Genomic DNA, 27,893 nt, shown 5'->3' with positions numbered 1-27,893 from the left:
GCTTTTAAAAGAGAAAAGTGGAGGTGGAAGGGACTCGGATCCTATATTCAAAATACACCAATGTTTGCGTATAGTCTTTTGTACCTGATTGGTAGAGGTGCTAAAAGTATGAACAAAGGTTAGTCTGCCCAACGGTGGTTTATTGATTTGTGGTTCTAAGACGGCCTCCCGGTTATTATTGGAGGCTCTCTTCCAGGCTTTTTTTACCAACTGTTGGGGGTAGCCACGATCCCTCAAATCTCTTGACAGATTTTTCGCATGTCTCTGGAAATTATGTTGTTCAGAACAATTTCTCCGTATACGAAGAAACTGGCCTACTGGCAAATTCTCTCGCAGAGCCTTTGGGTGGTGACTTGCAAAGGTTAGAAGAGAATTTCTGGCCATAGGCTTTTTGTACAATTCACTTCCCAAATACCCTTCACAGGGGTATATAGAGATGTCTAGAAAGGGCAAACATTTCTTGCTAAACTCTACTGTGAATTTGAACATCGTTCTCACAAGACTAACAGGGCCTCCCTTTGTACCTCTGCACAAATGTGAACTTCAATTCCTAACATGGAAAACTGCTTTTCTTGTAGCCATCACTTCCCTCAGAAGAGTCAGTGAGATACAAGCACTCCCCATTCAAGAACCTTTTCTGCAAATGCACCATAGCAAAGTGGTTCTCCGCACTAATCCAAAATTCCTCCCTAAAGTAATTTCTCCCTTTCACCTGAACCAATCTGTGGAACTGCCCGTCTTCTTCTCGCAGCCACAGACCATTTCTGAAAGAGCTCTCCACACATTAGATGTCAAACGAGCCTTACTCTACTACATCGAAAGAACTCAACTCTTTCGTAAAACCAAACAACTGTTTGTGTCTTTCTCACCACCACACAAAGGCAACCCCGTCTCCAAAGCTGGGATAGCTAGGTGGATTGTTAAATGTATACAGATTTGCTACCACAAAGCAAAACGAACACTAACTGTTCCCCCCCAAAGCCCACTCTACACGTAAAATAGGGGCTTCCATGGTATTTTTAGGGAACATTCCCTTAGATGATATCTGCAAAGCAGCTACATGGTCTACACCGCACACTTTCACTAAACACTATTGTGTAGATGTGCAAACTAAGCAACAAGCTAGTGTGGGCCAGGCTGTACTCAAAACATTGTTTCAAACCACTGCAACAGATGCTGGTGGTCGCCGCTAGGAGAGAATACTGCTATATAATCTATGCACAGTGTGTAATCTGCAGCTCATATGCCTCAAACGGCAAATGCTACTTACCAGTATGCATCTGTTCTTGGCATGTAGAGTTGCAGATCTACACACGCCCACCCGCCTCCCCGGCTACCTTTATCTGGTCCAGTTTATCTTATTTAGATTCAACACACATGGGCATCTTCACTACTTACTACTATGCGCCATCATTTCCCTGCTGGCGAAAAACAATCTGAGGATGGAGCCGAAGCCCACGCGCAGTATGATCCAAAGGAGGAGTCACATACCTCGTGACTTCCAAAGACTTTCCAAGAAGAAAAACAACTGCAAGCATCCGGGCCCAACACCAGATGGCGATCCATGCACAGTGTGTAGATCTGCAGCTCTACATGCCAAGAACAGATGCATACTGGTAAGTAGCATTTGCCTTTCCTCCATAGGATAACATTGACTGTTTTTCTTTGAAAAGTTTCTAAGTGTGGAGTTTGAAAACCTAAAGAAATTCTTTAAAATTGCACTAACTAACACAAACGATTTTATTTACCTGTTTACAGGAAATGTACCAGTGTAGTATCCAGGTATACTACACTGTGTAAGAAAAGTGATCTTAAAAGGAACTTGCCTGTCATTTTACCAAAAACCCTATGCAAAGTATATGTACTGTATTCTGAAAAGCATTGCATTATCAGTAGCCTTACTGTAATCAAACCAATGTGCATTTACAATTGCATTTAAACTGTTTACAAACTGCATTACTACTGTAAAGTATTTATTGCTTATCGGTGCCAGGCTTGCTTAGTTCTAGAAAATAAAATAAGTAAAAGAATATTTTTATACAAAAACAATTGGTCTGAAGTTCAGTCTTTGAGTGTGTGAAATCATTTGCTGATTGAGTGTGTACAACAAATGCTTAACACTGTCCTCTGATAAAGCCTTACTGCTTGACCACACTACCACAAATAGACAGTAAGGAGCTATCTAACTTCATCTCTGCCTACCTTTGGGGTTCCACTGGACTCTGTGCACACTACCTCACTTTGGTATAGTATATACAGAGCCAGCTTCCTACACTCACCGTGTCAACGCAGTAGAAGCAGCCTTGGCTATGGTTAAATAAGATTGCAAGTACTCAGTAGGTTGCTTCTTTGCCAAAGCTTAGCACATTTTAATGCAGATCACTATCAAGTGGGAGAAGGTCCACCTCTGCACCGCTCTGCCTTTCTTCGGTCCCACAAATCTGATAAAGAGCTGATTGTCCATTTAGTAGTGTTTAATCCAGTATAAAAGCTCAGAGCCCTCTTCAGGTCCAGATGATGGAGACGCTCCTCCTCCTTGGTGGGGAGGAGCAAAGAGCACCAAGAGGGCTTCACCACCTTTTGGCAAGGAGGAGTCCGAAGAACCAACTTGTCTGGCTAGAGGGTAGTGTAAGAAGGGTTAGCTAATGGGACCTGAAGTTCTCGCCATCCAAGCAGATTATATAGCTACAAAGAAAACCGTCTTAATGGTAAGGAATCTGAGGGGACAGCTATGCATGGGCTCCTACAGGGAACACATGAAGGTCATAACCAAATTCAAGTCCCACTGGGGTATGACGAAAGCTGAGGGGGCAAACAAATGTTGAAGCCCTATTAGAAAATGCACCACCACTGGAGAGTGAAACAAAGAAGGCTGATCTGGCAATCACAAAAATAGCCAACAGATAAACCTTGACTGGGCCAAAACAAGACCGTGCCATGCTAAAGACAACAAAAACCACAACGCCTCTGACAATTAGCTATGAAGTGGGTTGACCTGTTTGGTAGTGCACAAGACCACAAACTTGTCCCTACTACAGGATATTACAGATTAGTTATAGGGACACCTGGCTCCCAGGATATTGTCCACCGCCTCGTAGGGAGGTCAAAAGCGCTCAATTGCAGCTGTTCAACCTCAGAGTGAGCGCTGGTTCGGAACCCTGCTCCACTGTTGCGAGAGGCGGTTCCTCTCGATTGGGTAGCTGATCAGAAGACAAATGCTCATGCTCAGGAGTTCGGGATTCTAAACTGTCCTTGCCCATTCCGGCGCAACCAGGATGACTTGGGCCTGGTTGTTCTTGATCTTCTTCAGAACTCCGAGTAGTAGTGGGATCGATGGAAAGGTGTACAAGAGTTCAGTGTTCCGCTCTATGCGGAAGGCCTCTCTGAGTAAAAGCCACTTTGGAAACTCTATAGTGCAAAAGCGCTGACATTGCACGTTCTTTTTTTTTTTTTTTTAAATTCTTTTTATTTGCAGTTTTCAAAAACAAACTTAAAACAACATCACTCACTGTTGTGTACATATGACAAGCGATGACGATACGCCTCCACACCAAGCAGATCATCACAATTTGGGTACCATCACACGAACTCAGTGCTACATTATCAGGTGCGTGGCATTCAGCAGCCGAGCGTCCCATCCCGCCCGCATGCGTCACCTCAAACCGGTTCATCACCCAAAAAGTCCCCCTGAGAAATACAGTCCCCGCCATCTTGCGTCCGCCTTAGGGAATAGTATCGAGTTACAGAGCCTGCAGTGTAGCTTGCTCCAACCATTGTGTGAAAGGCCCCCAAATGTCCTTAGGTCGTGAACGCAGCGGCATAAGCTCCCAGTACAGGGCAAGTTGTGTCTGGCAGTAGACTGCGCTCGTGACCCATGCTCGAATGCTAGGTGACGTGGCAACTCCCCAGTGCATCGCAACTTGTCTTCTAGCTAGTAACAATAGCATCGCTGGTAGCTTCCGGTGTTTGGGCTTAACCATGTGCAAAATACCAAGCAGCGCAGCCTGTGGGGTGCACGGGATCTGTAGGCCAGTGATTTCGCATATAATCTCTACTACCCTTGCCCAGAATGACGACAATGTAGGACAGTGCCATGCCATATGCAGAAAGGTGGCGCCATGAGTGTAGCAGCGCCAACATTCATCCGTGTCTCTTAAACCCATTCGGTGCAATCGGCTAGGGGTACGGTACGTCATGTGTATATATTTGAAGTGGAGCAGGCGCAGCCTGTAGTTGGGGGACAAAATCTCAAGATTCTTACAGCACAAGTCCCAATGTTGATCCGAAATATCCGTACCCAGCTCCGCCTCCCACATGCCCCGCGCCGCCGGAAGAGCCACGGGGTGGCAAGTCTGCATTTGCACATACAAGCGGGATATAAGTTTGCGCCCGGACTCCACAGCTAGTACATTTTCCAAGGCAAGCAGGGCCGGCGGCGGCGCCGGGAACGCGGGAGACAACCTCCGGCACGAGTGACGGAGCTGATAGTAAAGAAGCGTGTCCAGCACCGTCGGAGCCTCTGCATTACACATCTGCTCCGGAGTTAGGAAGGTGTCTCCCGGAAACAAATCGCCCCCAGTGCGGAGGCCCAGCTCTTCAGCTCGCTCCCCGGTCTGCATGCTGCGCAGCGGCGGCCACATCGGATTCCCGCGCAGGGGCACAGAATGTGAATAAAGAAGGTCAAGTCCGGCCCTCCGCCGCAGCCCATCCCATGCCCACCTGAGTGCGTGTACCGGGTCTATGTCCGTGCATCTCCGGGTGTGTGGCACGTAAAGTGCCACATTTAGCGGCAGCGGGGCTACTCTGTCCGTCTCTATCGCCACATGTGGTTGAAACGGTGTGGGATGTGCCCAGTAATGCAGGAATTGTGCCTGTGCACAGTAAGCATATAAGGAGAAGTCCGGCGCAGCCAGGCCTCCCTGTCGCTGTGGGAGAGTCAGGGTCTCCCGTGCCACCCTCGGTTGTTTACCCCCCCAGGCCAGCTCCACCATCTTTGAACGTAGCCGCCGCAAAAAATGTGCAGTCAGGGGTAGTGGGATATTCCCAAACAGGTAGAGGAGTTTGGGCAGGATCACCATTTTGGCCACCGCAATTCTGCCAGCCAGCGAAAGGGGCAAGTGCTTCCAGCGGTCGACCCTCTCCTCCACCCAACTCATCACCCGTCCATAATTCTCCGTCCATATTTGCTGTTTATCCGTGCTTATCCAAATCCCCAAGTATCGCACCGGGCCAGTGGCCCATTTCAGCGGGCAATCCGGAGTAAAACGGGGAGTCCCGGACGTCAGGGGCATAATTACCGACTTTTCCCAATTTATATTCACCCCCGATAATTGACCATAATGCATCAGTTCTCCCGTCAGAGGGGAGAGGTTCGTCTGAGGATCAGTGACATATAACGTGATATCATCAGCATACAGTGATATCGTCAATGCCCTCGACGAGAACCCAATGCCTCTAGCCGCGTGATGCTGCCTGATGCGAGCAGCCAAAGGCTCCGTGGCGATAGCAAAAAGCAGGGGCGACAGGGGACATCCCTGCCTGGTACCCCTCTGAATTGCAAAGGGCGCCGAGACGAGCCCGTTAACTCTCACCCTAGCAGTGATGCCGGTATAAAGCAGTCTAATGTAGCCAATGAAGGCTTCACTCACACCCATGCGCTGCAGCAGCGGAAACAGGAACCCCCATTCCAGGGAGTCGAACGCTTTGGTGGCGTCCAGTAGCACCGCCGCAGCCTTAACATGTGGGGCCAAATAGTGTAGTACTCCAAAGAGGGTACGGAGGTTGTGAGAGGTCGATCTGCACGGCACAAATCCCGACTGATCCGGACGGATCATGAGGGGCAACACCGGCTATAGCCGAGTGGCCAGCATTTTCGCAAAAATCTTCTCGTCAGTGTTAATTAATGACAGTGGCCGGTAGGAGTCGCATTGCTGGCTATCCTTGTCCGGTTTCAGGAGGGTGATGATGACAGCCTCTCTAAGCGACCCTGGGAGCATACCCGACTCGACCGCCTCAGCATACATTGCCAACAGCCGGGGGACCAGGAGATCTGCGTACTCCTTGTAGAACTGCGCCGGCAGTCCATCCGGACCCGGCGCCTTTCCGGCCGCCAAGGAGCCTATGGCCTCCCGCACATCATCCGCCTCAAAAGGCCGATCGAAGTAGCCTTTTTGGTGCGCATTGAACCAGATAAGCTGTACAGTATCCAAATATTCAGCAAGCTCCACCGGCGTGTGGGCCTCCCGCGACTTGTAGAGGTCTCTGTAAAAGGTCCGAAACGTATCTAGGATTTCAGGGGGAGTGCATACGTTATCCCCTCCCTGCGTCATCACTGAGGATATGAAGGGAGATGGTCTCTGTGCGCGCAGGAGCAGGGCGAGTGTTCTACCCGGGCGGTCCCCTTCTCCATATCTACGGGCCACAGCATGCTTAGTCAGGAACTTAAGTTCCCTGTCAGCCTCTTCCTGATATTCAGTTAGCGTTGTGCGAGTTTCGGCCAAAGTGGCCGCCGAGGGGTCCAAACAGTATTTCACCTCTAAGGAGTGCAGGCGATCCTCTAATTTGCCTAGCGAACACCTGATAGTCTTTAGGACCCTGGCCTGCCCCGCAATACAGTGGCCTCTTACCACCACTTTAAATGCGTCCCACAGCGTGCCTAGCGAAGCCACTGATCCCTCATTCAGCTCAAAGTAGTCAAGTATTTGCTGATGAATCTCTTCCCGAAACACCTGATCTGTCAGGGCATGTGGTGGTAGCCGCCTCGTGAAGGGCGTGATGTATGGCTTGGGGACATTCAGAGTTAGTTCGACAGGAGAGTGATCGGAGAGGGTGCGCGCCCTGTGAGTAACTGCAGAGACCCATACATGTACCTGCGGGGTTAAGAGCCAGTAGTCCAAGCGGGACCAGGCACCCCTGTGCGGGGTGAAGCAGGTGCCTTCCCTAACCGCGGGATGCAGTACGCGCCACGTGTCTAGTAGAGTGTAATCTGCCATTAGGCCACGGATGAGGCCAGCCGCTAGCGGATGATGCGTGTGGGCCACCCCTTCCCTATCTAGCTCCAGTGAAAGTACAGCATTGAAATCTCCACCCCACAAGCAAGCCCCCCCACCCAGGGATTGCGCCAGGTGCCAGACATTCCGGAAAAAGCCAGGGTCATCCGAGTTGGGGCCATAGACATTAATCAACGTGATCGGCATATGAAAGAGCTGCCCAAGTAGTATGATGTAGCGCCCATCCGAATCAGCTTGCACCTTGAACGTCTGCCAGGGAAGGCCTTTACGGATAAGAATGGCCACTCCACGGGAGTAGCTGGAGAAACCCGATGTGTGTACCTCTCCCCACCGTGCATTTCTAAGCTTGTCCCCGGCGGCGCGAGTCAAGTGGGTTTCCTGTAGGAAACATATATCGATTTGGTGTCGCGTCAGATGTGCATGGGTCAAGCGTATTTTTCGGTGATCGTTAAGCCCACGGATATTCCAGGTAAGGCAGCGCAACGCGGTCAGGGCGGCTTGTGTGTGCCTTTCTCATGTAGGCGTGTGGTCACCGAGGGACCCAGTAGAAGGGCCCACCCGCAGGTACCCCGCCCTCCCGTCCTATGACTCAGCAACCACAGTAAGTCTGCCCGTGTCTGGACCGCATCGCCATGTAGTGGTGTAGCCAGAAAGTGTAGTGATGTAGAACCAACCAACAATAACCCCAACCCCCCCCCACCCACTCCAACCCCCCAATCAGGTTGAGATATCATCCCCACCCACCACACCACCCAACTGGAACTGTCTTGCAATAGTATCTCGGGAATCATCCCACAGGGGCGTGGGGTTACCGGCTCACTCCCCAGTCTATAAACGACCGGGTGGCCGGACATTTCCACCTAGCATTTAAAGCAGTATCTCAAGGTACAGCCTGGAAGTCCCTGCATGCTTCTCATCACAGTTCTTCGCAGGGTACTAGTAGCGTTAATCATGCATGAACAGACCAGTCCCTTAGCTCAGGGACGGACCTATCTCCCTCTGCAGGTCTCAGGGACACACATTGTTGGGCATAGGGCGCGCGCCCTACATTAATGTAGTATAGCGATCCAGCATGGGCACGCGTGTCTTTGTGTCGTGTTATTCAATGTCACTTAGCTGTCCCATCGGCGGATTCTCTTGGTCATCTCGCCTCTCACGTTGCGAACGTTCCGCCTGTCTCGCAAACTTGATCGCGTCTGCCGCCGTAGTAAATACCATGGGCTTCCCTTTATGATGGATCCGCAGCTTGGCCGGGTACAGCATCGCATACTTAGTCCCCACCTTCTGGAAGAGTTTTTTGGCCAGTATGAATTCGCGCCGGGCGGCCTGCACAGCCTGCGTAAAATCCGGAAACAAGGAGATAACCATATTTTGAAAAGTTAGTTCCCCCTTTTCACGTGCCAACCGCAGGATGGTATCTCTGTCCCGGTAGTTAAGAACCCGGGCCAGGATTGGTCGCGGCCCCAACGTGCGATGTGCGCGTTCAACCAAGAACATGGCCGACAGTCCCTCTCCAAACAGTTCACGGAACATTCCTTCCACAAATAGTTCCATATTTCCAATGGTAGTGGATTCGGCAACCCCAATAATTCGTACATTATTTCGGCGGGAGCGAGCTTCCAAATCTTCGTTGCGCCCACGTATCACCTCCAGGACCCTGTCCATTCGGAGTAACTTCTCCTGGGTGTCTCCGTGGCCCTCCTCGCAGTCCGCAATTCTCGCTTCCATCGCCGTGATACGCTCCTCATGTTTGTCGACCCTGTGCGATATGCCATCCAGCCGCTGGGCCATGGAGTCGAGTTTTCCGTCAATTTCCTTTAGGCAGCCCTTAAGGTCACGGAACATGCTTTTGACATCATCGTCCGGTGTTGGGTCCAACTGTGTTTCAGGGACCACCGTCTGCGACTCCGGCACAGCATCGGCGCCGCGGAAGGTCTGCTTCTCGAAGGGGAGCTTCCTCTGTTTGGCGTCCGATTTCCCCATGGTTCCCCCGAGGGCCCGCCACCTGCCAATAATAGCGGTGAGGGGTATCAAGCAACAAGCAGGCCACCAAGCGCAAGGAACGCGTAGGTGGAGTGGTCACCACACAGTCACCCCCTCCACCCGAGGAACACCGCCAAGTAGGGAAGACCAGGCCAGCTCTCGTCACATTCAGGGCGCGGGTCTGCGTTAGTCGGGTAACAATGGCGGCCTCACCGTCCTCTCGCAGTGGCCCGGGAGGCAGCCCGGCCGACCTCCCGCTCAGTAAGCCTCTCCATCGCCGCGCCTCCCCGGCCCGCAGGCACACGATGGTTAGAGCAGGTCGTCGGCAGGTTCCGGCAGCCGGATATCACCTTCTGCGGGCAGGGATCGGGCCCACCCAGCGGGCGCCACAGCTTCCTTCTCCCGTCTCCTCACTCCAGTAGGCCCATCGGCCCAGGCACCAGATCAGGGCGCAGCCACGCCGGATAGGCCTAGGCAGCCAGTCCGCCAGTTCGGCCTCCTCCCGGTACCAGTTCCCCAGCAGGGGCCGGCCTCAGCACGTCAGGAAGCCACCGCAGCCACTCGGGCGCCAGTCGCAGGGCTCACCACGTCTCAGCTGGGTCCACGAGAGCCGCCTCGTATCCGCCAGACCGCGGCCCTCGACAAGGGTCTCGCGTAGGAGAAGACTCCGCCCAACACGGCGCCCAAAGGCCGCTCGGCCAGCCGGGCCGTGTAGCTCCGGACCTCCGAGGCCGATGTCAACCGCAGTGGCACCGCTAGGATCCCCTTCACCAGGGCACTTCCCGCCGTGTTTTTTAATGGTCAAAAAGCAAGGCAAAGGTCGGATTGTCTGACGGATTAGGTGTCCGGCCGGCAGAGCCCCGTTACACGGCGGCCATCTTGCAGCTCGGCTCGGCCACGCCCCCCGACATTGCACGTTCTTAGCGATGGCAAACAAATCAAGCCAAGGATCCCTATGCGCAGAAGATAACTTGCATCACCTCCTGATGTAACCACCATTCGTGATCAACTAGGTGCAGATGGCTGAGTTTGTCTGCCCGGTACGATACCACCAGGAAAATCCCCTGGTGCTCCATCCACATCCAGAGGCACTGGGCTCACCCTGCACTGCTAGTTACATTACCACATGACAGCAGTGCTGTCCGGGAATACCTGAACCAGCCTTTCGACGAATGAAGTGCAGGAAGGCTCTCAATACCATGTGGATGACTCATAACTTCAACAGGTTATTGTGGAGCTGAGCCTCTGCTGAAGGCTAGAGGCCTCTTATCTCCTTTCTCCCATATGGCCGCCCCAGCCCAGAAGGGATCCATCAGTCACCACTTTCAGGTCCGGGTGGGGTAGGGAAAATGTTCTGTTGCCGACCAAATCGCAGTCATGTAGCTTCCACTGTTAGTCCTGAAGTTTCCTCCACAATCTGGTCTCATGTGGAGAGGTCTCCTTGATGTTTCTGCAACTGGGACTTTAGATCTCACTGCAGAGCCTACATATGTTATTGGGCATGATTGACCAGTACCGTCCAGGAGGCCATCCGCTACAGCAGCCTCAGTCAGCCTTCCTGAAATCCAGGAAAGAGGCTGAAATATCAGGATCATACCCGAATGTCCTGGGACCTGGGCTCTCCGCTCCGGAGGGTAGGTCCCAGTCTGCACAGTTTTCAGAATTACTCCGATTAAAGGGAGCATCTGTGAACGAGTCAGGTGCAACTTTGGCAAGTTTATAGTGAACCCCAACAATGTGAGAAGGTTCAGCCGTAGTCTGGAGGTGGTTGACGACTACCTGGGGCAAGCCCATCTTCAGCAGCCAGTCATCTAGGTAGAGAGAGTCTGGGACTCTCTACCTCTGCATAAGGGCTACGACCACCTTTCGTGAACACCCAAGGGGCTCAATGGGAGCACAGTGAACTGGGTATGTCCCTTGCCCGCTGGGAACTGCAGGTAACTCCTATGAGCCTGCAGGATGGGAATATGAAAATAAGCATCTTGCAGGTCCAATGCTACATCCACTCTCTGGGATCGAGGGAAGACTATACCTGAGTCAAGATGAGATTAATTTGTCCTGTCTGAGGAAGGCATTAAAAGGGCTAAGATCTAAAATGGGACAGAGCCCTCTGTCCTTTTTCGCCAGCAGGAAGTAGCACTGTCCCTGCTGCCCTCATGACCTATGGAATCCTTGGCCGCAAAACGTGCGAGAAGACGTCTGCTGACGAAATTAGGACCCCTGCCAAAACCATGCATGGGGTGAATCTGTGAAGGCAGTTGGTGAGGAGCAGTTATGTGGAAGCAATCCGTAGCTCTGCTGTCCTTGAAAAGCTTCTGCGCCAAACCCACCTTATCCCCAAAGAGGCGAAATCCGTCAAAGGGCATGCCCATAATTGTGGATTGGACATCTCCCGGAAAGCCAGTGTAGCACATCCAATCATGTCGGATGGCAACACTGGTCATAATAGCTTGGTCCAAGTAGTCCGTAGTGTCAAGGCCACATCAGATCGAAAACATTGCCAGTCCATGCAGGACGGCCATGATGCGGCGTAGGATCACACAAGTTTCCTTGGTCACAATAGGAAGGTCTTGGACCACCAAGTCCCACAGCACATGGGAGAATCTGCTCAACAGACAGGCAGTGTTCACAGAGCGCAGGGTAAGAATGGCGGATGAGGAAATCTTGCGCCCAAAAGTGTCGGGGCATTCGCGTTCCCCATCCTGCAGGACGAATTGGGACTAACTTTGCTTGCCTAAGTCTGCACCACCAGACTCTGCTGAATGATGCTGGGTAAGAAAATCTGGATTTCCCGGCACAGGGTGGCGACGATGGGCAATTTTGCGGTGCAAGGTTTAGCCTAGTTGCTCAGAAGGGTATCAGTCAAAGCCTCATTAAAAGGCAGAACAGGTACTGTGGTCATTTGTCCTGGTTGCAAGACTGCAGTATAAAAGCGAATTTTCACCTCTTGTGTAGGAAATTAGAGGTCAAGAATGTCTGCAGCTGTACGGGTGACCATAGCAAACGATGCAGTATATTCAGTGCTGGGCCTGAGACTGTCAGAAGAGGTGTTTAAACCACTCGCCTCTTAAAGCTCATCATACCAATTGACAATATAATATGCCAGAGCTACGTCATTGGATAATAAAAACAATAGAGGTTTAATTACTTTTGAAGTTGTGGCTCAACGGGTAATTCTTGCGTTTTTATTTTCAATGAGTATATACTTCTGTATATTGCCTCTTTAAACCAATGAATGTAAAAACAAGCATGTTTTTGTTTATGTTCTGCCCTGCAGAGTATAAGCGTCAATACTCTTTAAGGGAATGAGGGCATTCTAAATGTAGCTGCTAGACCATGGAGGGGCCCAGCAGAGACAGTCACTGCATGAAACATTGGCAACAGTTTTGGAGCTTGTGAAGTGACAGAATAGACATGACTACTTATCAGACAGTACATAGGCAGCTTTGATTAGGGTCCAGTGCCTTGAGAGTCTTACTGCCATTTTCATCAGCTCACGAATCTAAATAGGTACTGACTTGTTGGCTAGGAATTGGACCAACATGTCCTTGATTTAGTTCTCACCTTCCTTGTTTTACAAATATGGAGGGAGGTGGAGAAATGTTGTCAAGCTCTACCTCCCTTTTTTACAAATAATTTATTAGGGACCCCATGCATTTTGAAAATTCTATAAACTAGATGTCTGTTTTCCTACAAGTACTAAGATATCTTAGTCTGAATTTGTTGGTGGGTTCTCTCAATATTGTGCTTTTTGTGAGGCTGGTAACTGTCCCATCTGCTTAGAGGAAAGGAAGCTAGAGCAAAGGTGTGCATACCAGCAATTAAACTAGGTACTTTTGGTACTCTTGGTTACTAGCCTATCCTCTAGCCATCCAGACTATATAGGTTTGATTCATATAGATAGACCAAAGGCACTCCCCAGAGGAAACTGTGCCCATAATGGAGACCACACCCTGGCTAGGCAGCTTCTGTAATTGTTTTCTTTGCTGTACAAAAGGTGTGTGACACCCTCCAATTGCTATGATGTCCCAGCAGTCTAGTTGCCTCGAAGAATGGGGCACAGAAGGGGTTATAAAAACACTTTGTGTAATGTGAAGACCCAAACCAAAATGATATGCCAGGATAATGTTTAAATGTTGATCAAGAAAGTCCACAAAAGGATGTTCTATCCAGTTGCGAGAGTGAACCATTAAGTTGTCTTATTTTATATTTTGCTATAATTTTTCTTCAGGTTGACCTCTTTTCAAGAAGTTCACCGTTCACACCAGCGGGAATATGAAAAAATATCTCATGATGTTGAAACTTCAAAGAATACAGTACAGAAACTGGAAGCTTGTGCAAATGCTGCACTACAGTATAAATTTTATAAGACTATGAAAACGTATGCAGAAAACCTGGTAGATTGTCTAAATGAAAAGGTATTTGGCAAAGGAAAAGACACCATCCTGCACAGTACAATGTTGGGAAAGTACAATGCTGATGTTGTAGCGGTAGACCAAAATTGTAACTTTTACCTGCTAATATTGCAACTTCCTGGATTCTCTGGTGTTATTTGCAATGTTGCTAGAATCTCACCCTCTGATTTTTCAGTTACTCTTAACTTTAAGTCAGAAAACAGACATTGCTCTTTGTCCTGTTTTATTTGATTAGGTATGAAAAGGACATCTTGTGAGCACTAATAGGGCAAGAGTTTACTTGATGTTATGTTGATTTGCATAGCACATTATTAATTAACACTAATATTCAGGAGGGTATCCAGACCCTTGGTTTGACCAACCCATGTTACTAATTACAGTGTTCAAACTGAAGTAAAATCTAGTAAATTTAGCAAAAATGTTCTACAGCACGGATGCTCTGGTTCTCATAAGTATTAAAACATTGCAGTTTGAAATTGTTCACCTGATAAGTGCCAGTTGTACAGTGTGCATTTCCAAATGTAACGTTTCTGGTCCAATCTGCTTTATGCACATGTGAATAAGGGTTAACTTGTTGAGTTACTGCAATTCCCCATTAGTAGGTTTGCAGATACAGCATGTGAGCTATGTTCCTGGCCAGTTTCTGCCAGGTTTTACCATGCACAAATCAGGTGGCCAAAAAACTCCACTTGGGTGCATTTTGCACCTAGATTATATCACTAACTCCGGTGCAAACAGATATTTGTGCTGGATTTGTTATTGTTGCAACAGTAGGAGCCTGGGCCAGAGTTATTCCCTTTCTCTTGTTAAAAAGTATCCTAGCTTGTTGTGGACTATGTGTTTCACACATTATTTGTAACAAAACCTAACTGTGTGCTGTTTGGTGAGATTTAATACAAGTGTTCTGGCTAATCTCTGTAACACTCACTCGAGCACCTCCTATTTATGTCCCTTGGTAGCACTGGTCCATATGCTGCTATATTTTGAAGGATGTGCTCCCTGATAGGGCTATGTAAAACAAAAAACAAAAAAAGGACCACACATTTAAATATACAATGGTTCAAGTGAGAATACCCGCATTGTAAAGATGTGGTATAGAAAACCTATAATGTTGGAAGGGATGCAGGTTTCAAAGTAAGCTTTGAGTCTTCAAAAGCATTTCAAGTGGTTCCCTTTTCAGTAAGTGATGGGACTCTGAAGCGTGAGCTATAGAGAACTTTCGAATGGATGTTCAGAGGGTGGTTCTAATCATTAAAAAAGCAGTTCCCCCTCTCCCTGTATTTTAAAGCACTTGAATGTGATTGTGATATTATCATTGGTTTCGGACTTCACAGCACATTGATGGATGTGGGTCCTGCTACTGGTTGCCTGGTGGATTCAAGATTGGAATGTTGAATATGATATTAGCTTTGATAGGGAGTAATTTATAATGTTTGACTAAACTCTTCATCCATGCTCTTTCTGACAGCTATGAGATTTTGGTAAAAGTGCCGTAGTTCAGGAGTGAAAAAAATCCTTGGGAGGCTAAAGAACATTATTATGATTATTATTATTATTGGTGTTTTGTAAAGTGCAAAGGTACCTGCAATGGGTTTCCCGGCTCTATGCCTCCATCAAGTCAAGTTTCAAAGCTTTATTCGACAGCATGTCATAAAAGCAGGTACATCCTAAGAATTTCATAAATACTAAGCTAAAATGTACTAAAAATACATTAAATCATAATGCTGGCGAATAATATCAGATAAAAACAACATCAATCAATAAAAATCTTAAAAAGATCAACACTGAATAAAAAATGAATTAGACCTTTCTTGGTGGTAAAACATTCATTGATCAATTTCAAGGGATTTCAGGGCACGAAGACGTAATATCCATGCCCATCCGAGAAATTTTGCAACAGCAATGGCCAAGCAGGGGGTGGAATCAGATTCTAGAATTCTTAGGGCCTCCTTGTAGCTACGTGTACCCAGATTTGAACATACTGGCTTTAACCACCTAAGGCGGGGGGCACTGTATAACGGACATACAAACAACAAATGACCAATATCCTCAATCAAGTCTAGACAATGACATTTGTCATCCTGGGAAGATGACCATTTATGGGTAAAAGCTTTTACAGGGAGAGACCCAATTCTGAACTGGAAATACAGTTTCCTATCCATGGGCCTCTCTATAATATCCCAAAATGCCTCATAAGATGGTAAAAATTTAATATCAAAAAAACGACCAGTCAGGTTGGAGTCTTGGCCAGCACGAGAGGCAGATGTCAAGGTCGTATCCCAGTACAATTTCTTGAGGATTGGCTTTGCTGGAATACTTGGGCCGTTTGGATCATTCCATAAATGCCCCAGCTCCAGTTTTATAAGCAAATTCCAGATTTCTTTGAGCCATAAAATGGAATGAAAACGGTCAGCCCTAATAATATCTTTCAGGGCATTAGCATAGTGTGCAAGTTCTGGCGTTGCCATAATCCGCCGCCAATACAAAAGTGGACGTAGTCGCGCCAGATCTTCAACTTTTTTTCCTCCCTAGATCATATTTTAACGGAATCATCGGAGAACTTTGGGGAACACCTGTTAAGCTACGTAAAAACTTGTTTTCAGCCAGTCTTAAGCAATTCAAGTTAGCAAAACCCCATAGTTCCGAGCCATACAGGGACGCACTAATAACTTTCATATTGTAAATTTCCAGGGCGGGCCCAATTGGTTTGGTCAATGAGGATTTATGCTTAGAAATGATTGCACCTGCTAGCTGATGGAACTTTAAGACAGTCATGTCAATATGGTTTGACCATTTCATATTATTCTGAAGGGATATTCCTAGGTATGTAAAAGCCTCAACCTGTTCCAGCGGGATGCCATTAAATTTAATCACTCCTCTAAAGTTTTGTCGCTGGTTTAAACACATAAATTTAGTTTTAGAGGTGTTTATTTCAAGGCCCCGTTCTTGGCAGAAATCAGCAAATATGTTTAACGCTTTCTGTAGTCCACTTGGAGTTCGCGAAACCAACAGCGTGTCGTCCGCGAACATGAGAACAGGCGCTCTGGAGCCTGCCAATATAGGGGCATCCGTGGGGGAACATCCAAGGTGGTCAACTATCCCATTACTGTACAAGGAAAACAACGTGGGCGCCAAGACACATCCCTGTCGAACGCCACGTTCGACAGGGAATGGGTCAGTCACCTCTCCCTGGCTTCCCCATCTAATTTGTGCGTAATTGTTCTCATGTAAGCGGACGAGTAAAGTTAGTAGTTCCGGGGCCATGCCTGCTTGGGCGAGGACCCTCCAAAGTTTAGAACGGGGCACCAGGTCGAAGGCTGATCTCAGGTCTATAAAGACCGCGTAAAGGGTCCCTTTGGTCAGCTTCACATTCCTCCAGTAAAGAGCTAAGAAATAAAAAACTTGGTCAATAGAGCTGGTACAAGGTCTAAACCCAGCTTGATATGGAGATAAAATATTATTGTCTTCAACCCAAGATTGTAACTTGTTTTGTACTAGTCGACCTATTTAGTTTTTGTGCTGAATCTATGAGACTAATAGGTCTATAGTTGCTTGGGAGTGATTTGTCCCCTTTTTTAAAGACCAGGATTATTTCCGCCCCTTTCCATGAAGAAGGAATGGGAGCACCCATGGCTACTGAATTGGCTAGCCATTGGAAATATTGGCACCAAGATAATCTGTCTGTTAAAAACACATCCGCGGGAATCCCGTCCATTCCCGGTGCTCGACCCACTGTTATGCTGTCCAAGGCTAAGTTAACTTCTTCGATTGAGAACACCTGCACTTGGAAATAGATAGTGGCAGGAAGTGGATGTTCTCCTGCAGGAGAAGCAGAAGCGTACTGTGGTTTAAAAAAGTCTACCCATTGGTTTTTTGCCACATTATTTTGAGGGGAAGGTGCAGATCCACCTCTGCCCCACTTTACTGTAGCCTAGAATCGTTTTTGATCTTTGGCCTGGCATGCGTGTTTCAAATCCTGCCACTGTTTCTCATCCCAATCTTTCTTAGCGACTAGCTGGGCTTGTCTATATAACTTCCTGGCTAGTCTCACATCTTCCGCGTCTCTTGATCTCAGAGCAGCACTCAAATTACGACGTGTTATTTTACAATTTTTATTAAACCATCCCTCCTCTGGTGGACATCCCTTAATAGCTTTTCCAGTACTACTGGGCTTCATAAAGAACCCTTGGAGTTTTGAGAAAAAGATATTATGGGCCTCGAGCATAGTTGGATGGAAATTGATATTGGTTGATTTGGGACCTAAATTAGCCACCTCACATATGGTCGCTTTATTAAGGTCCTCTAAGTTTCCCATCTTCTCTACAAATCTATCCCATTTGACGTGTCGCATGTTGTTCGATACGACGATGTCCAGGGTTATTTTCCCTCCCCCAGTTTTCGATTCTCTTGGGGTGTTTAATAGTTGTAATTCTAAGCACAGGGGATTATGATCGCTTTCATCACGTTGAATTATAGACATGTCATTCAGTCTATTCCAGGCTCTGACATCCACCAGGAAATAATCGATACGGCTAGCAAACCTGCCATTGTCAAACGTACTTACGCCCTGGCGATCTGACTTGGTACGCCCATTGGCGGCTCTAAGGCCTCTTTCTAAACAAAGAGCTTTTAGTTGGATGGCTGCAGCGGACCATCTCTTGACTGGTGGGAGATCCAGCTGGGGAATACCCCACCTATTATCCTCTGCGACAGCGAGAAATTGGTCCTCGGGGCCAAGAGGCTCAAAGGTCGTGTTAAAGTCCCCCCCCCCCCCTATAATTTTTATCGTTTCAGGAGGAAGCACTGCGAGCTGGGGGTCCAAAACAGTTGTCACCTCAGACAAAGTTCCTCCAACCATCCCTCGAGCGTAAATATTAAAAATAGCCATGCCCTGGTCATTGGGCCAAATGAAGTTTAAAGACAAAATATCATCGGATGGGAGGTTGGGTTGAGTGATTTTGCATCGTAATGATTGACGTACCCAAATTATTAAACCACCCGATGGTCGGCCTTTTGTTTTTTTAATAGCAGGTGTGTAAAAATTAAGAAACCCAGAACGGAAGACTGGGACCATAGACCACGATTCTTGGAATAAAATTATATCAAATTGGTCAACAAAGCTGCACCATACGCCAGAATGAAGGTTGTTTTTTATACCAGCAAGATTCCAGGATAAGATAGTCAGTCCTGGATCAATTACGGGAAGGCAAGGAAGGATGTTAGTCAAAGGGCCTAATGTCTCGTCATTTGTCCTAGCCAGGTAGTCAATGGTAGAGCTTAGAGTTCCTAGTGTAACATTTACTGATGGGTCAAATGCTAGTCTCGCCCCTCCATGATTGCTAGTCGATATCGACCCAATGGTTCAATACCGTCGACCTGGATTGCCCGTTTGTTCCCTTCTGTCCCAACGTCTCTAGGGCTAGTAAGTGATGAAGGGGTGGCCACAGTATTGGGCGATGCTATGTTCGTGTTCGCCAAGATAATTCCATCTCCGAGTCAATCGCATGCGTTTAAATCAGATAGCACCCCAAACCTATTTTCTAGGCTAATATTCCAGTTGCTAGTAGATACACTCCTACCCCCTTTATTTAAAGACGGAGTCCACCCTGGCCTCAATGGTACTCTGTGTATCTCTATTTCTCTTGTGGTAAAAGTACTTAAGAGTTAGCGGGATGATAACTCCTTGTCTTTGCTGCGGGGGTTTTATGTTAGCCAAAATTGGGGGCTAGGGGTGCGCAGGAGTCAAAAATATCACTGTCTAAAATCACTAAATCCATGGACTTGCTACTATTAGCCTGAGAAGGAGAGACCAAGGGTAAACCAGACAAAGGAATTGACGGAGGGGAATTAGGAGAACATATTAGCCCCAAAGATGCCCTCCTATCATTGTTGATTTTACTAACAATCTGTACCAGATAGTTGTCCATCGTATTTGTCGTAGAGGGATTCCTTTGCTTAGACATTATTTCCATTTACAATGGTACTGGCTGAAAATCAAGCTGGTGATAGTAACCCAAAGGAGCCAATGATTTCAACAACAATACCTTTGGTATGTCAATCCCAAGGAAGGTAACACGTAGGCACAAACGTCAATGATGTGGCCCAGCCCGGCCTCTTCCGGCCCCGGACGGCTACAGACGGCCCGCCCTTTGCCCGGGCTTAGCCCGCGCGCGGTCCCGCGACGCGGGGGGCAGGTTCAATTAAATAGCGCCTCCGGGCGCGCAAACAGGTCCGTTTCCGGTTTCGCCACGCTGGGGACCCTGGGTATTGTAGTCCCCTCAGGCGCTCCTCCCCACACAGCGGTCGCGATGGTGTGTGACGGCGGGAGAGAGGCGCGGGATACAGCAGAGAACCAGGAGCCTCCACGGAACGCTGAGGATACAGGTAGGCAGCACTTTTTAGCAGCAAGGATCGGCGTTCTTGACAATCAACACTCAGCCTCTCACAATAATATGTGGTATTATTGGATGCTTTGCCTGGACTCCATCTGTCCAGTTAATCGGGGGATGGGTTCCCAGAGAGGGGGGGAGGGATAGGGGGGGACACTGGGTTGGGTTAGGGTGCAGCAAACGAAAAGTTATAAAAAAATCCTCATTCTCCACTTTGTGTTGTTTGTACTTATGTTATCTTTAGGAATAGTGTTTGGAGCTAGGCTGGGTTATATACATCCTCAGATGACTTAATATGAGCCCCATACAAATTTTATCCTGGAACATTAATGGTTTACGAACCAGGCCAAGGAGAGATAGGATATTACAGTATCTCCAAGATTCATCTGCCCAGGTCTTGATTCTCCAGGAAACTCATCTGGTGAAAGAAGAGATATCTTCCTTCCTTAAAAATAAAAGATGGGTGGATTCATATGTCTGCACGAATCAGACAACCAACTTAAGAGGAGTCCTCATAATTTTTAAGAAATCCGCTAAGGCACAGGTCTTAAAACAAGTGGCGGACCCAGGTGGTAGATGGCTGATTGTTAAGGTTAGGATGGGGGGGACTTTGTATATTCTGGTCGGTTATTATGGACCGAACGTTGACGACCCTTCTAGTCTCAAAGTCATTTTCTCCCACCTATTAGACTACACTGAACCGTTAATTTTAGCTGGGGATTTTAATATTGTCTTAAATCCTGTGCTGGATAAATCTCTAAACAGTAGAGCTGTGACCTCTTTGAAATCCCGGGAATTCTTTTTGGAGGTTATGGAACAATTTATGTTAGCAGATATTTGGAGAGAAAGGGCGGGTTCACAACCAGGTGTGTCGTTTAAAAACGATAAATATCAACATCAATCGAGAATAGATTATATACTAATAAGTAACTCACTGAGAGAAAAAGTCAAAGATATTTCATACTTGGCTAATCATCTTTCAGATCATTCGGGGGTTTTGATAAGTTTAATTCATCCAATGGTAGCAGTTTCTGTAATAAAAGATATAAGGCGGAGATTTCATCTCTTGAGGGAGAAATAAAAGAAGTAGAGATCGGACTTTCCTTTCTAGCCTCTCCTAAAACCCAGGAGGAACAAAAAACTAAATTGGGTATTCTAAAAGGGCAGCTGGAGAACATCCTCCAATCCAGGCTTATACGTAGATGGGAGGCTATTAAAATAGCCCATTTTGAATATGGGGAGGGGGCGGGTAAGCTTCTTGCCTGGAAAGCAAAGTCTGACCAAGCAAGAAAGAACATTAAAGAGATTATCAACGAAAGTTTAACCTTCTCCTCAGATGGGGAAATTAGCCAGGTCTTCCAGACTTATTTTCAGGAAATTTATCATGAAGACCAAAGGCTAGATCCAGCTTGGGCTCAGAATTGGTTAGGGAATATTCCCCTTCCCTCTTTTGGGTCGGACCAACAAAAATATCTGGACCAAGCTTTTACTCAAGCGGAGGTTAGAGAAGCTATTCAACGTTGCAAAACAGGGAAAGCAGCAGGCCCTGATGGTCTTCCATCGGAGATTTATAAGCTGCTGGGAGATAAGATAGTTCCTGTTTTAACGCAGTTGTTTAACTATGTGTTGGAAGTCGGTTTAGGGCTCCCAGCTTCATGGAACGATGCTTTAATAATCCTCATATTGAAACCTGGGAAGCCTCGATCAAGCTGCGGGTCATATAGACCCATCTCGCTTTTAAATGTAGACTATAAGATTTTTACCTCTATCATGGCAGCGAGATTGGGTCTTATGATAGGAGATGTCCTTCACCCAGATCAGAAGGGGTTCGTCAGGAACCGACAGCTCTCAGACCTTACGTATGATTTAATTGGCGCTGTTGATCTTGCCTCTGCATATTGCCTCCCATTAGTGGCTATGACATTGGATGCCACTAAGGCTTTTGACAGAGTAAACTGGATTTACCTGACAGAGACCCTGAGGAAGTTTGGTTTGGGGGAAAAGTTCTGTCATATAGTCCAGTTAATTTATCATAGCCCTACGGCTAGGCTACTGGTTAATGGGAATGTAACAGATCCATTTAGTATCACCAGAGGCACTAGACAGGGCTGCCCACTCTCCCCGCTTTTATTTGACCTTTACATTGAGCCATTTGCTCAGCGCCTCAGGTCAGATGTTAATATTCAACCTTTTAAATATGGGGAGTGGGAGAGGAAGGTAGCCCTGTATGCCGATGACATCTTGATTCTTTCATCTGATTTACAAACAGCATTCCCTACAGTGATTGGCCTAGCTCAGGATTTTGGCTCTGTCTCTGGATATGAGATCAATGCAGCAAAAACAGAGCTTATGACTTGGAACATATCAGAGACATACCAGCACTATCAGCCCAGCTCCAAAATGAGGTATCTGGGAGTTTACGTAGTTCAGGATATCACAAAGATCGCTGAGATTAATCTGGGTATAGTGGTAAAGGAATGTAAAAGGCTGTTGAAATCTTGGGCTATACTTCCTTTGACCATTATTGGAAGAATCAACCTAATCAAGATGACAATTTTACCAAAGATCACATTTCTTTTTAATTGTATTCCCCTTTATTTTGAAAAATCCATGATTGATAAACTTCAGAGGGAAATCAATTCGTTTATTTGGGCATCTAAATCACCGAGAATCGCGTGGAAAATGTTGAGGAGGAGAAGAGAAAAGGGGGGCCTGGCGCTGCCGGACATTCAACTGTATGCTTGGGCTTTCCAACTCTCACACTCACGCATGTTATTGAAGATGCCTGTGAATTTTGGTAGTGGCGGGATGTTTTTGGCCATGCTTAGGGGTGCTAAATTGGCAGAAGAGGGTTTTCTATTTAAATTTGGGGACCCGATTTTTAAAAAAAAAATTAAGCTGAAAGTTCTCCAAGGTGTAGCCCAAACTTGGGCTAAGGCGAGAAGTGCTGTGGGGCTTTATTATTTTTCTAGCTTGGCCCCTCTATGGGATTCCCCTGGCACTCCAGAATGTCTGAAGGATAGATTGGCACGACCCTTGAAAGAGACAGGGCTGGCGGTTTGGGGAGACCTCCTCGTTGGAGGCACCCTTATTTCCTGGGAACTTCTTCGGGATAGGGTTGGGGGAGGTCTGTCGCGGTTCAAATATTATCAAATCAAGAGTTGGTTCCAAACTGGTTTACGGAAAATTGTTTCGGATAGTGGCAGCATTCTAGAACATCAGCTGGTAAATAAGCCCCCAGGCAGGAAAGAAGTTTCCTTTTGGTATCAAAGCCTTTTGGACGAAGTAGATGGCGAATTCAAGCTAGCCGAGTAACTATGGGGGAGCTCTTCACCTACACAAGATTGGTTTAACTCTGGCAGAAATCATGTAAGACTCTACACGAAGTTGTGAAACCAGCTTGGTTAAAAAGGAATCACCTATTTACCATCCATAGGGCCTATTTTACTCCCCATAAGTTGTCGTTAATTTCCAAAGGGCCACCAGTTAGCTGTAAAAAATGTGGTCAGGTATCGGCTTCAGACATACATATGTTCATGGAATGTCCCGCCCTGGCCAGCTTTTGGAGAGAGGTTGGCGACTTCTTGACGAGCGTTTTGGACCGCACTGTTAATATGAATTTAGCTTTGATAATATTTGGCCTTGCAGATAACATCAAGGGCCCCGCTGAACTGCTTCTCTTTTACTCCATTTTATTAGCTAGGAGGCAAATCTGCATAAAATGGACTGAATCAAGTTCTCCTACTCTGCTAGACTGGCAGTCTTCAGTATTAGCAGTTTCTAAATTGGATTTGGCTAGACAAGGGAGCGACAAAAAGAAGGCCTTTTGGAAGCCTCTGCAACTTAGATGGGCGGACCAGATGACAAAGTAAAAATCATGGAGTTTTTTTTTTTTTCTCAAAATAAACCAATGATTATGCCATGTTAAAACTCTTCTAGCTAAAGCCACGTACCACCAGGTTTTGTGGTGGCCTTTTTGGCGAATGTCATCTTGCTCTAAGAGCTTGGGAGGAGAGATCTCAGCGGCTTTCATGTTGACCTCTATGGTGTTTCTGATACTAGTAGGCGGGCGCCCACTTCTAACAGCCTAAGTCCCTCAGTTTCTGAGAGTAAGTACAGACACCTTGAGCGCAATTTGAAGTGAGATTAATGGCGAATGAGGATAAAACAAAATAAAATCTAATAATATGTGGTATTTTCTTCAGGCAACCAGGTTTTTAGTCGTTTTCAAAAGATAGACTAACGCGATCTCGCGGACTATGATGTTGTGTTCCATAAGTTTGGGTCCTAGATGGAACGCAAGCCCTCCTTGTCATGTTTGTCTTATTCTAGGAACTGCGGAGAGGTTGGAGTTGCTAGACCGTAGGGATCAATGTGGTTTATAGGGTGATACCAGGTGTTTGAGATACTCAGTACTTGTGTTAGATAGTAGCGTGTGAATATAGCATAATGTTTTGAAGTGAATTATTTGAACATTTCCTGCCCCATGCATAGGAAGACCTCACAAACCCTAAAGTGTGGTTGTGATTCTTTATAACATGTCTCTTGGGTACTCTGAATGGGTCTGGGTACTGCACTTTGTTTCCTCCTGAGGTCATGTGTTGGTTTAAGCCTTCCTTGGGATGTGGCAAATCCACTTGACATTGGGTGGGTTGTCAACTCTGAACATGATAAAAAGCTTCAGGCTTGACTGTTCAATTTTAAGAGGGTGGGATGGTGTAGACCATCTTGTTGTTTGTCTCCTTGGCATAAAAAAGGCACGTGCCAATAAACTTCATCCTAGATTGACTATATCTCGGTTATCTGACCTATTGCAGATCCTGTGTATCAATGAGCTGGAAGCTGCCCTACATCTGCTGCTACACGACAAGGCTAAACTTTTACTAGAACGCAGGCAAGAAGATCTACGTAATGAATCGGACACTCTGCAACGGTTAGGTTGGTTTTCTTTATAATAAGTAACTTGATTGCATTTTAGATTTATTTTGGGAATCATTTTAACAATGTACTTTTTAAATTTTATGCTGATACAAAATTCAAGTAAACCTAGCCCATGGTCAGTCTCCTGTGGGAGGCACAATTCAGTAATCTCTTCGATGGAGGATGCCTAATCGTATAGTGATGGATGCTGCCTTTAATATTGACACTTTAGTGTGTGATTAAACATAGTAAAAGTTGACTGATTTAAATGAAATACTAAAACATGTCTTTAGTATTATAAATGTATTGGATTGAGTAGACCATGCCGTTAGTATGTGGTTGTTTGTGCCATTAGCCCTTTGTAAAACTGTCCAGAAACCGAATGCCTTAATGGGATAAGCAAAGGATCTGAGATACAGTTTTCCTCAGAACAGCTATGAGGGTTCCATTGAGTATGCATGGTTGCTAAGGCTCATATTATACAAGTGCTGTAGTCTCATGCTTTTTTTAAGTTCTGGAACAGATTTTATTTGTACTTGAAGATTCTATACAATTTTATCCAACATGCAAACATTTGTAGTGATACCTGGACTTCCCCTCTCGACTACTACCTTACCCCAGTATTGGAACTTTCATAGATTCTCATGCTTTGTATCATTCCCCGTCGTCGGAATGGGAGCCTCGGTAACAAAAATATATATCTATATCTATATCATAACCATAGAAACAAAAGAGAAAAATAGGCCTAGGCCTCATCTCCTTTTGTAGTATATCACCCTCTTTGTGCAAAAGAGCCCAAACTTTTGCCAGGACCAATCAGCACAGCCTCACCCTCTGGAACCTTCCTGAGAGAGCTCAGAGCCTCAGATTTTTCTACCGCACGTTGTGCTAGGGAGTCTCCACTGAGCTCTGCTTTACTATTAGACATCTTGGTTTGCCATCTTTTGTATAACACAAAAGAAATCCTGGGGTCTAATGGTAAAGAGAAATAGGTGGTATGTAGGGTGAGGAGGGAAAACCTAATGTACGTAGTGAAACTGGAGAAAGCTCCAAAACCATGGTCATACAATCACCGTGGGTAACTAACCCCATCACATGGGATTTTCATCCCAAAGAAAATCTCAAAATCTCAAGGGGCGACAGCGCCCTTGTGTGAGACGTGAGTACTTTGTGCTATGATTATTATGCACCAAGAAAGTGGAATAAATCCACAAATGAGCCTGAAGTGAGTGGGGATTGCAGTGCTGGTAGTGGTGAAAAGGGGAGTGTATTAAAACTAGTGACGGGACGGCCAGAGGACTTCTGTTAAACAATGCCGTACCGATATTAGATTAAAAAGAAGAGGGGGCAACACTAATCTGGTGTGATCAATGAAGCAACGTGAGAGAATGTGGTCGACCTGTTTCAGCCATAGCGCCTATCTAGGCTAGGCTTTCATCAGGACCTTGAAGCTACTGCAAGGAAAAAACAACGTGACAAAGGATATGATGGGCACCCTCAACTTGATTGTAGAGTGCAAGTCTCCTCAGAGATACATACAGCACCTAGATAACAAAAGGGGAGACAGTGTAAAAATGTGTGGAACTAATATGCTCAGTCATGACTAATAGGAAAAATATAAACTTGAAGCATGGTCCACTCACCCGTACAAACTGGGTGGTAAGAGGACCTCCACCTGGCAACCGCTCAGGAAGGAACACCGCTCTGAAAGAAAAATGTAAGGCTGCTGATGGGGGCTTACATATCAAGAGCAAGTGTAAAAGAAGTGGGAAAATCAACTGAAAACGAGGGAGAACTGCCGGAGGCAGTGTCTGCACACGAAAATGAGCTCGGTGAGATCATCGTGAAGATTAAAACATGGCTAAATGCTGAGCAGATAGTCAAAGTAATGTGAGGTAATACAAGTCCGTACAGAGGCGAACCAAAGTTGAGGCAAAAAAGGCAACGCTCGAGGGTAGGCGCCTTCAAATTCAAGTAATCAAGTGAAACCCAGAGAGCGAAAAAGCCTACCTGTCCGTCGGGGAACCAGGCCAAATGGTGGAAACGGAGGGTAGTTGTAAGCAGCATGCGGCCACCATTGGGAAGGGTGCATGTGGTTGGGTGTACCCCTCTGGTTTCTCCTGTTGGCACCGCCTCTCCTTTTGTTCCCTCTTTGTGAGGATTCTTCGCCTGAGGCAGTGTCTGATCCACTGGACCAATCATCGCTGCCCGATGTGGAGTAGTTAGACCCGTACCTACGGCCCTGTCGATTTAAATTGAGGAGGAGCGTAGTCAGCACTCGTGTATGGGTATACTTTCTCCATTGAAAAACGGGCCAGATCTTTTTTGAATTTAGTAATCTTGGTCATCAAGACGGTATCTTTGAATTCTTTATTATGTTTACTGGACTCCTCTTGTTGTTTCTTGAACAGCGCACCAGTGAGTGTCACTTTTATCTGTGATTCCAAAGCCTGAATCTCAATCAGCACAGCGTCAGCAACACGTTTGGCCGTGTTTATAATGAGGATGAGCCAGTCTCTGGTACATTTCCACGCTATGAGGGACCAATCATTGAGGAAAATTTTATCGTCCAAAAACAATCTGGGAGCGTTTGTCACAATTAGTCCCGTAGGGGCACAATTGGCTCTCAAATATTCGGTCATGATGGCCCCATGAATATAAATACGAGAGTGTGATTTCTTTAGGGTGAGGACCTTAGTCCAATCAACCTCCGCGCTGATTGGGGGACTTTGGAAGGTATCCATGATACTAGGTGTATCAAGAATGGCTTGAGCTATTGTGTCATCGAACGTTAAACCAAGGCGTTCTGCCATGATTGTGAAAATGACTAAATAAAGTGCAGACAAAGTCAAGGAAGTCTCAACCGGGGAGTCAGAAGAGTGAACCCACGGCAGGTTAAGAGAAATGTGTGTGCAAACTGTGCACACCGGGAGAAAAAATCAACCAGCAAAAATCTATATAGTTTTCGCAAAACAGTTAAAGGCACAAAAAATGTGCTACACGTAGACCCACAGCCACCCATGCGAAAGTAGGTGTTTTACACATCTGCCCGTACTCTCCATGATGCCTCGCGCATTCCAGAGCAACACGTGCCTTGACAGCCTACCTTCTAACCTGACGGCGGCTTCCGCATTCTTTACGCTCCCGCGTCATCTCCCTGACTCTTCATGACGCTC

The 27,893-nt window shown here is 46.7% G+C and overlaps 1 protein-coding gene across 2 annotated transcripts in view; it reads left to right on the top strand.

The window, feature by feature from the left end:
* GCFC2 (GC-rich sequence DNA-binding factor 2) overlaps window positions 1-27,893 on the top strand; it is a 255,188-nt gene that overhangs the window by 108,801 nt on the left and 118,494 nt on the right. For both annotated transcript variants that reach the window (XM_085610585.1, XM_085610586.1), the window contains 2 exons: window positions 13,225-13,411; window positions 24,615-24,735. In XM_085610585.1, the coding sequence (XP_085466711.1) occupies window positions 13,225-13,411; window positions 24,615-24,735 (308 nt within the window). The remainder of the gene's footprint in view (window positions 1-13,224; window positions 13,412-24,614; window positions 24,736-27,893) is intronic.

Source organism: Triturus cristatus, chromosome 6, assembly GCF_964204655.1.
Source record: "Triturus cristatus chromosome 6, aTriCri1.1, whole genome shotgun sequence".
Lineage (NCBI taxonomy): Eukaryota > Metazoa > Chordata > Amphibia > Caudata > Salamandridae > Triturus > Triturus cristatus.
Note: the sequence above shows the minus strand (reverse complement) of the source record. Positions and strands in the feature narration are given on the sequence as shown.